The sequence below is a fragment of the Physcomitrium patens genome, chromosome 15 (assembly GCF_059467195.1).
Source record: "Physcomitrium patens ecotype Gransden chromosome 15, ASM5946719v1, whole genome shotgun sequence".
Lineage (NCBI taxonomy): Eukaryota > Viridiplantae > Streptophyta > Bryopsida > Funariales > Funariaceae > Physcomitrium > Physcomitrium patens.
The window spans coordinates 4,395,956-4,406,130 of NC_143424.1; the positions used below are offsets into that span (position 1 = coordinate 4,395,956).

At 34.5% G+C, this 10,175-nt stretch overlaps 1 protein-coding gene across 11 annotated transcripts; it reads right to left on the minus strand.

Annotated features, from left to right (window-relative positions):
- Positions 1 to 235: 235 nt before the first annotated feature.
- On the minus strand, positions 236 to 6,840 carry LOC112292645 (ornithine transcarbamylase, chloroplastic). Of its 11 annotated transcripts, none has more exons than XR_016506589.1 (11): positions 6,716 to 6,840; positions 5,054 to 5,383; positions 4,787 to 4,966; positions 4,336 to 4,405; positions 3,971 to 4,042; positions 3,654 to 3,707; positions 3,173 to 3,513; positions 2,826 to 2,957; positions 2,238 to 2,513; positions 1,714 to 1,949; positions 236 to 315 (listed from the first exon to the last, which is right to left on the minus strand). XR_016506589.1 is itself a non-coding variant. In XM_024541334.3 (10 exons), the coding sequence occupies exons 2-10, from the start codon at positions 5,351 to 5,353 to the stop codon at positions 1,767 to 1,769; spliced, it is 1,608 nt and encodes a 535-aa protein (XP_024397102.1). In that variant the 5' UTR covers positions 5,354 to 5,366; positions 6,760 to 6,840; the 3' UTR covers positions 1,500 to 1,766. The 11 variants fall into 11 exon arrangements, 4 of the variants coding, with proteins under 4 accessions (XP_024397102.1, XP_024397101.1, XP_024397100.1 ...); XR_012219058.2 differs by lacking the exon at positions 236 to 315 and adding an exon at positions 348 to 827; XR_016506591.1 differs by lacking the exon at positions 236 to 315 and adding an exon at positions 878 to 1,339 and having other exon boundaries at positions 5,054 to 5,366; positions 6,760 to 6,840.
- Positions 6,841 to 10,175: the final 3,335 nt, after the last annotated feature.

A 10,175-nucleotide genomic window follows, 5' to 3' on the forward strand; every position in this document is an offset into this window, starting at 1 on the left:
TGGATAATTATATTGGGTATCATTTACTATAACACAGCTATCTCAGACCCTAGTTGCAGAAAATTAAGCCACCAATATCTTATGCAAGATTGATCTTGAGAGTAGATTCTTTAAGCAGCCTAAAATGCATTATACTTAAGCTCCATCGAATGTCTGGTAGCTTTCTCCACACTGTTGGATTCATAATGGTGCTGCTCTTGATCATCCTGTTGTGGAGCGAGATATCATCACCTGGTTATCCCTGGTAATCTAAACAAAGTGGATATTCATTGCTTCCTTCACGAACAAAAACACAACTACGGATGTGTTGTATATCTGCACTCAAAACACATGGTACTTTCAGGGAATACTATAGTCTCGTTGTATCGCATGATATCATGAATCTGACGTTAAAATATGTAGCTACATGGGTACAAGCATTTCTCACTTAGAAGCCTTCTGGCAACGATGTCGATGTCGATGTGAGTATATACTCACTGATCATGATAGCGAAAATTCTCTGATATAGTTCTTTAATCTACTTGTTACAAATGATCTGTGATAGTACTCATGCAATGCCCGTCTTATTGATTGGATATCCATTTACCCGGTCACTTTTCCTCTTCTAGACCTGCATTTTTGTAAATTCATTGAGGGAGACAGCAGTCAATGTCCTAGCAGACACCATTAATATGTGGCGGAATGAAGTGATTTGCAGGGATTAGTATGCGATTTAAAAATGGATTCCGACAGAGGAAAACCCAGGCGTAACGCGCTCCACATCGCCCCATGCAACCACTTAAATGTCCCACACGAAAATGGCCTCTCATTGCAACATGCATCAGAAACTGCAGAAATCCATTAACAACCATTAGCTGATTTAACTAACAGTACTATCACCAGTTAACAGAAAGATCTTTACCGCACAAAACATGCAAACAATTTCCATTTCCAGAAAAACACTATGTTACCTTTCAGACTGACCTATACAGCCTTGGGGGATGAAAAGTATTCCTCTGAGCTTGATCTAGCCGAAGACTAAAACCACTCTCGAATGGACGGTATGATGGACAAGAGAACCTTCGGGTCAAACTCAAGAGTCGACCTCAGAAGATTGTGCATACTTCTACCATGTATAGATATCCAGTACCCATGCGCTAAGACTTTAAACGATTTGTTTGTGTCCTTCCGATTAGTCATACACATGCTCCGAAGTACGTCAGAATATTCCACCTTATTCTGGGGGAGCATTTGCTTGAAGGCACAAGCTTGCCCCCCCTCCCGGAATAAGTCTCACTAGCAATCGTATCGAAGGATCACAACAGGGATGCGAGTCTAAATAGAAGGATACATGAAAATCCTGCACACCACCTGATTTTAATTAAGAACAATACTCTTTAAGAAGATGGCAGACAGCATCGATCGCTGATACTCTGGCTAAAACGTTCCTTCCGATAAGATTCTCTAAATATCGTGTGAACGGAAAGACCACGAAACATAGTAAATTATTAGTCAGCACCTGCACAAAATACTAATTCTCACCCATCTCTTATACGCCAATGTACAATCAGCATACAATACAAAACTGGAAATAGTGACAAGATGGTACTATCTCTGCGTAGTACCAACTCCGCACACCAAAGCTAGCTCCTACTTCCCTTCCATGATAGAGCTTGAAATAGGCTCACTGCACACGATAAACTCAAGGAGATACCCAATTCAGATAGCTACTACCTCAAATAATGAAAACATCCAACTTGTCCACGCCAAGCCCATCCATAGTGGACTCAAAAACCAAGACAGTGGAGCATGATGGCGTTTTGAGCGTGCATCCTATTCTCTGCTTGTGGGAATACAATCGATTTGGGGCCCTCAATAACACCGTCAGTGATCTCCACTCCTCTTTCAGCTGGAAGACAATGCATGAAATAGGCTTGAGGTCCGGCAGCTTTCATCAAAGCCTCGTTCACCTGTCGTCAGAAAAGAGTGGTCTTTTTCAAGGGTCACTAGGATAAATAACTTACGAGCATGCCAAAAGAAAAAAAAGAAAAATTAAAACATAAAACATATGCAGACCATCAGAGCACACATTTCATGAACCTGTAGACATACACTCCAATCTCAGTCTTTGATTTGAAACTGACATGCTTGTATGAATCTCAGACCAACTCGACTGTATATCCACTAAAATAAGCTATTCTGAAGAGATTTCAATGGATAATCAAACTGTGGACGCTATTGAAAACTGACGCTCTTACCTGGAAACCCTGGAAAACCGACTTCCGGTTGTCTGCGTCCTCCTTCTGGCCCATGCTGGCCCATACATCCGCATAAACGACATTTGCCCCCTTCACAGCCTCTACAGGATCGTGTCTGATTTCAATTTTGCTTACTCCTGCTCTGCGAGCTCTCTCTACTGTGGCAGCATCAGGCTCATAACCACGTGGGCATGCACATATGAAATGAAAAGGCAGCACAGCTGCCAGGCGCAACCAAGAGTGGACCATGTTGTTACCATCGCCTACGTACACTATCTACACCCCACACCCATGCACTCGATGGAGTTAGTCATTGAACTTCACAAGTTAGAGAATATAACTACAAAAAATGGACCTACTTAATGTGTTTTGTGATGGAAAATGTGAGCTAGAACATTCTAAAACACAGCCACATGCTTCCCACATATGAATTATTGTCCAACTAATAGAAGTATTCAAATCAAAAATACAGGTTGAGGTTTTCGCCAAAGTTAACCAAAACGTAAAAACCAAAAAACCACCGACGAATACCACTGTCAACTTATCACAAGATAGCACTATGTAGCGAATTCCGAAAGCAAGGCATACCTTCAGACCCTCTATATTGCCAATGAACTCATTAATAGTTAGGACGTCAGCCATGATCTGGCAAGGGTGGTTATAGTCAGTAAGTCCATTGATGACGGGAATCTTAGAATATTCTGCCAAATCCAGCAGATCCTGCATTCACCAGATCAGCGCTTTTAGAAGTTAAGCAAGGTACATAGAAAAGATAAGTGTATTCTCACCATTCTCTATAAGGACTAACATTCAAATCCTTCAGTGGTATAGCACTTGGGAGAAGATTTCAACAAAGATCCAGACTAAAGCAACACGTTCTGTTTCTAAGAAAATCAGAATTCTGTGGAAGGACTACAATGTTTTCGAAGATGCACCTTGTGTCCGAAGAGACGCGCCATAATGACATCGTTGTACCCTGAGAGTACACGAGCGATATCACGTGTTTCTTCTCGCTTTCCCAACTGAATATCGTTAGGACCTAAGTAGATGGCATGTCCTCCAAGCTGATAAAAACCAGTTTCAAACGAAACTCTTGTCCTCATAGATGGCTTAGTGAAAATCATAGCCATCGACATCCCCTTCAAAGGTTGATAACTCTTGTCCCCTGACTTCAGCCGAGCCTTAACTTCCACAGCACGATCCAAGATGTGTAGCAATGTATCCTTGTCAAAATCGTCAAGGTGCAAGAAATGCGTCGGCCCTTTCATCTTAGCACCTGAAAATTGCATTACTTATCAATGTCACAAAAAACCCAGACAGTATCAAAATAGTCCTCGAAAGTTCTTGAAGCAAGGCAGGCTTCTAAATTGCACAAAGGTAATGGAGAAGCAGCAAGACGAACTGAAGGTCAATTACCATCTTGCTTGCCTCCTTCCAAAGCACTGAAAATATCAGTCCTTGTCACAATACCTAAAAAGGTCAGATCTTGAAACACTTAGAAAAAATATGATAATTTGTTATAAAAATCAACGGAGGCTCGGAACGAGCAAAAAAAATGCAGTCGGAAAAGAGTTTGATTTGACTGGGAAATGCAAGTCGTTCATCACAATTCCTCGTAGTTATAATCACAACAATAATCACCTAAGCAGGTAAACAATAGCTGAGAATTTGAAGTAGGACGCAGAAACGTATATATATATATATATATATATATATATATAATTCAAAATTACCTACGACTTGATTCTTTTCATTTACAATAGGAATGCGGTGAATCTTGTTCTTCAACATCAAGACCGCAGCATCTGCAATACCCATAACCATTCAAAAATTCATTGATTGACTTCTTAACAGTCCTTGCATGTTAAGGCAGCTATCAACATTCATGCAACTCCTTGTGAGTACTTCAGACCGGTGAGTTGTAAAACTTAGAACGTTTAGTTCTTTTATGTTCATGATGAGTAGGCTAATTAAGTTTAAAAACAAGACATATCAGGGAACTAAAATTAATCTCTAAATTCAAACAGAAAAGCTTAAACTCAATTTAGCGTTAGATAAATGAAGCACTCCACTGAAGTCCTCATAATTGGAAGCGTACCAGAGACAACCTTGTCTGCAGGTAAGGTGATTGCTGGTGTGGTCATGACATCCTTCACCTTTGTTTTCAGCTGTTGACCAAGCATAACATCAAATGTGTTCAGTGCATTGACCATCAACCACGATTAAGACTAGTATCAGAACAGGGAATGCATAATTCAACGTTCAGAGATGGAACAAACCTTATTGCTAAAGCCCTAGTACAAAAACCTCAGATATTACCGCCTAACATATCAACCACAAATCCAGTTACAATGGTTCCTTGCTCGAGCGTCAAACTCATTATTTTGTTCGAATTGGTCAGCAAAAAAGGATTAACTGCGCACAGTCTCAAATACATACGTAGTTAATAACCCAAACAAAGAAAATGGGCATACATACAGGTTTCCAGTTCATAAGATCTGCATGGCACACAAGAGCTGAAGTTAAGTGTGGTAAAAGTGATCACTGACATTTGATGTTTTTGATCGATCTTTTTTGGAAAGAACTCCAACGCATTTGTGCTCATGGTCGACCACAGGAAGGCCAGATATATCATAGAAGTATCGATCCACCTCCTCAAGAGATTGTTCTGGAGATGCAGTGATGATGGTTCGGGACATTATATCTGCGAGGTGTGTAGACGGTTGTGCCTGTTGCGACAACACTATTATTTAGGTACCAAGGAACAAAATTCTACACGAAATACACGAACAAACAAAACTTGAGAAGCTACGTACCTCTGGTTTGAATAGAATATGCTCATAGTATTTCGACAAATCTTCATAATTTAACAATGAGAAGTTCTCAGCCCACTCTCCTGATGGCAGAATGTCACCCTTTCCCTCCTTGGTATCAACGTCAATGCCTTCTGCGGCACGCACAACAAGCCTCCCAGCCTTCTTGCTGGTCTGACGCTTTGAAGGCAACGTAGAGCTAGAGCTCCACTGCCGGGACGACTTTGAGCTCGGTAAGCTCTGTAGACGGGAATTCAACGACGCAGTTGCGAAGGTACCACTCAACCGCAGAGCCATGACCATGGTGCTGGAACCCCTGCGTGCTTGAAGACACTATTATGAATCAGAACCTCCGATCTTGCCTCAGTGGGAAAAACCTCTAGTATCATGACCACACCTTGTATTGAAGGAAAAATCCAATCTTCGGAGAGCGGCTCGATCTCTTCCTTTATTAAAGGCAAAGGACGTAGTTTCAATTTCTTCAAAACTTAAGATTACAACCAGTTGGTTCGACAAGAGTGCCAGATACCTCTTTATTCTGCAATTAACTTGTGATATTGTAAATAGGCCAAAGACTCAACAATGCTGTGTCATGAAACGGAGTCAATGCATTTCAAGTATCCAGTTCTGAACTAGCCACAGCAACATCAATTAGAAATGAAATACTTGCACATCGAGTTACTAAATTTAAATCGCCTAAGACGATTCACATTGTGCCGGAGGGTCACGGTTAAGCTCAACCCAAAAACCTTAATAAATAAGTAGGCGGAGAGGTAATATCCTCTTTTGATGACCTTATTCAAAACACCAGGATTCTAAGAGAAATCCTAAAACCCTGAACCCTCGGTACACCCTGTCTCACTTACAAATACTAACATTAAAGCTATTTAGGAGATATTTAAATAAAAGAAAGAAAGAAAAATTAAAATTAAAAAAACTACTGTCCTTTCATCTTGACTACACAACTGAAGATCCCAAGCGTCATATCTAATTGCATGACTTTCCAAGATATTTTTATCTATTGCACCAGACAGCTTACTCAGCAAATTTCTAGTTAAAAAATTCAAGTAAGTTAAGCGTCCGAACTTTTGAGTTGACGCTAGACTGACATAGGAAACCTTCATTGACAGAAGGCACGCGTTTTGGCATCGATGATTGTCAATAAATTGGTTTTACTTACATACACCACACCTATCAGTGTGAAATGTAAAATATCTACTCACGGACGCCTGACAGGATGAGATATGGCTAATCCACCACAAGAATATCTACCTTAAATCCATAGTCCAATACAGACAAAAACCGAAAGCCAAAACAGAGCAAAACTAATAGCACATTTCCAGCCAACGAATGCATCCTCGGCACAGTACTTAGATTAACTAACCCGATAAAACTAAACCATAACCTGAACCCAATACCAATGGATATAACCGTCTTCCAACATTAGTTCCGCCAGCAATACCACCCTCAACGCATCTAAACCCTCGCGAAAGCTGACGATCAGAGAATACCACCATCTAGCGTATGCGTTGACATTTTAATCTCATACTCGAAGGACTTCAAAACAAGTGAAATATTCAGGCTCGGCAACACAATGCTGAGAAATCGAAGAACCAGGACCATATTGACAGATTCAACACGGAGAATGTTCAAAATTACCCTCACATTCCACACTCGGAATAACAGCATGCCGAGAACAGAGCGCTTGCCTGAGTGAGAAGAGATCAGGGATGAGCGACTGTCGATGAGTGCAGCCGTGAAATATCAGGAGTCAGGAGCAGAGAGAGAGAAAGAGAGAGGGGATATATTGACTACGAAAGGAAGCAGAGACCTCGTTATCTAATCCGCAACAGCTCCGCGAGAGCTCAAAATACTTGCCAATCGGTGACGGGGTCTGGAACCGTGGCGAAGGAATGATTTGGTAATAGGGGATGCGTACGTGGCTGTGCGTACGGATCTGAGCCTACGTGGCTATTGTGACCGTGACGGAATCCGACTTGGCAGAGGTGATGAATTCTTAGCTGGCCATTTGGTGACGATCACAGCAGGTCCGCCTGTGATCGGGAATATAGCATTGAGATTTTGTAACTTGAATTTGACGATGCTTTCTACTTAAGTTCAAAAAATTATAATAGATAAATAAATTTAAAAAATGCCTCAAATATACTCAAAAAATAACAGTAATGAAAGCATGAAAGTGGTTATTTGACAAGTTTAATTGATAAGTAAGTAAGTAAACCTTTAGACAAAAAAATATTTAAGTTTGAAAAAGTTCTATTAAGCATGTGTAATTTAAAATAATATTTTATTTAATTATAATAACCTTGGATTGTTTTTTTTGAAAATAATATAGTATTTTATCAAATAAATATTAATAATATTTATAATATATATACTTAATTGTTCAAATTATAAACTTTGAGTCTAAAAGATGATCAATTTTTTTAATACTAGTTATATTATTGAAATTTATTTAATTTATTTGATTTATTTTTTATATATTAACTTGTATGTGATTTGTTTAAATGTATCAAAATCATAAAAATTGGATACACTAGTTAAAATAAAAAAATATTTTTATACAAGTTCAAGGAGAATAAGATCAAATATAGAAATGTTAGAAAGATGAGGAAGTCCGAGAACAATTGATGCTAAGTGTAAAAAACTTGAGAACCTTGAATTAAAATTTTGATACAATAAAAATATTTCTAAAAAACCATAAGTCTTGCATGTTAAATGTCTAACTTCTAAGCCATTTTTATATAGACTTTCTAAAAAAAACAAACTTCTTTTATATTATCTTGAGCCATAATGTACATATTTATATACAACTTATGTTCAAAAAGTTTTTGTTTTTTTTTTAAAAACAAATTATCTATCAAATCTTTTTCTACTTATTTCTATTTGTTTGTATTTAACTCTACATACTTCAATGCTTTAGGTACATATAACATAACAAACCTTAATCTATACTTTGAATAAAAAAAAATAAGTTTATTAAAAAATATATATAATTTATAATAAGCATATATAATAATAGTAAATATATATAATATTTTCATTTTACATTCAATTACTACACAACTTAAATACGTATTTTGTATAAATACAAATATATATATATATATATATATATATATATATATATATATATATATATACAAACTTTATTGAATAAAAATTTCTTAAATGCATTAGAAAATTTTAAGAAATTTTAATATTAAAATTTATTATATATTTACTATTTACTATATATATATATATATATATATATATATACATAAATTTTTAGCTTGTAAAATTTATATTTTATAAAATTTAAAATAAACATTATAATTTTTTATCAAAATAAACTAATATAAATAATAAATTAAAATACAAAAAATACTCTTGTAATTTTTTGTGATTTTATTTTTTAATCTAAGATAATTAAAAAATATTAAAATAATTTTTATTTTCACCTTCTAATTTAAAACTTTTATTACCTTATAATATTAATAATTTAAGAATATATAAATAAATTATAAATTATAAAATTATAAAATTTAATTATAAATATTTATTTCATTTATAATCTATAAAAATAACTATAATTCTATATAATTACTTAACAATAGAAAAATATCAAAAAAAGCATATATGTATACATGATTGCAAAAAATTACAAGATACTTGATTTAAAGCTATTGGAACCATGTTGTTAATCTTAATTAACTATGAACCATATATAAAACTTAATATATTTAATTTATATATTAAAAAATTTATATCAAAAAATTTAAGAAATTAAAATCATAACTAAAAATATTGAAATAAAACTCAAAATGCCTAGAATATGAATCCAAACAATAAAAACATTCTTGTATTATTAGAAAAAATGGATATTCACTCAAAGATAGTAAAATATTAAAACTAAAATGACTATTGCCAAAGACAAGAAAATTAGAGACTCTTGAAACAAAACTAAGAACAAAGAAGACATTGATAAGAGTAGAGAAGGCTTCATTCTTGCTTCTATATATACTATCTAATTATAATTTATGTGACAATATAGTATTGGACCTTCAACACATGTCTAATTTATAAAATAAGTTTTTATATGTGCATCACATGGCCAACTTGTTCCAAAAGTCACTAATATGTACAAAACGTGGCTATGTTGTAGGCCAAGTTTTTAACCTACTAATTACTTACAAATACATTTAAAGTCAAATCTATGTCTTTGAAACTTTTAAGAAACTTTTTTATAAGATTTTACTAAATTTATATAGTTTTACTTACTTCTATCTAATTCTTTTGATCTAAGTTAATATATATATATATATATATAATATTATTTCCCTTCTAGAAACAAGTTTAATAAAGAGCAATGTTCACATGCTAACGAAGTTCAAGATACAATAAATTATATTTGTCAAATACTTTGATCTTTATTTTTTTAAAATTTAGTTGATAGATTATTTAAAGATGAAATATCACCTTGAGTATAGGCCTTCCATATGCATGTCTTAAAGTTGCTCTAGATGTCCCTTGATATTCAATTGCTTAGGCTTCAAAAGAATAATTTATTATCAAACAAAACTTATATCTTTTGCTTCTAGTGTAAGATAAGAATGTTTAGAAATGGTATTTGATAAACCTTATTATTTTTTTAGATAAGTAATCTTAAATTTGAATCTTGATAAAGACATACTCTAATAAAATTTGTAATGATTTAGATCATATATTGATATAAAATACTCAAGATTCTTATGATCTAAAGAAACAATTATTGGACTAGAAGTGTTTTTCAAATAATAATACTATTTTTAAACTAATTATATAACTGTTAGATTTTTTTTTATCAATTTTGAGTAATTGATTTCTATTGCTTTTACTTTAATAAAAAGATATATAGTGAAGTTTATTGATTACTCTCATTTGTGATAATACCACACCTAATCAAAAAATGATTGAATTTATTTCTATAAATAATGCTTTAAAAAAGTTAATGCTATATAAAATTAGCATATAAGTAAAACATATCTTTAAAGCTTCAAATGATGCTTTAACTTCTTTATTCCACTTTAATTTGTCTTTACAAATCAAACAAGTAAGTAGAATTGCAACCTGAAAATAGTCTAGA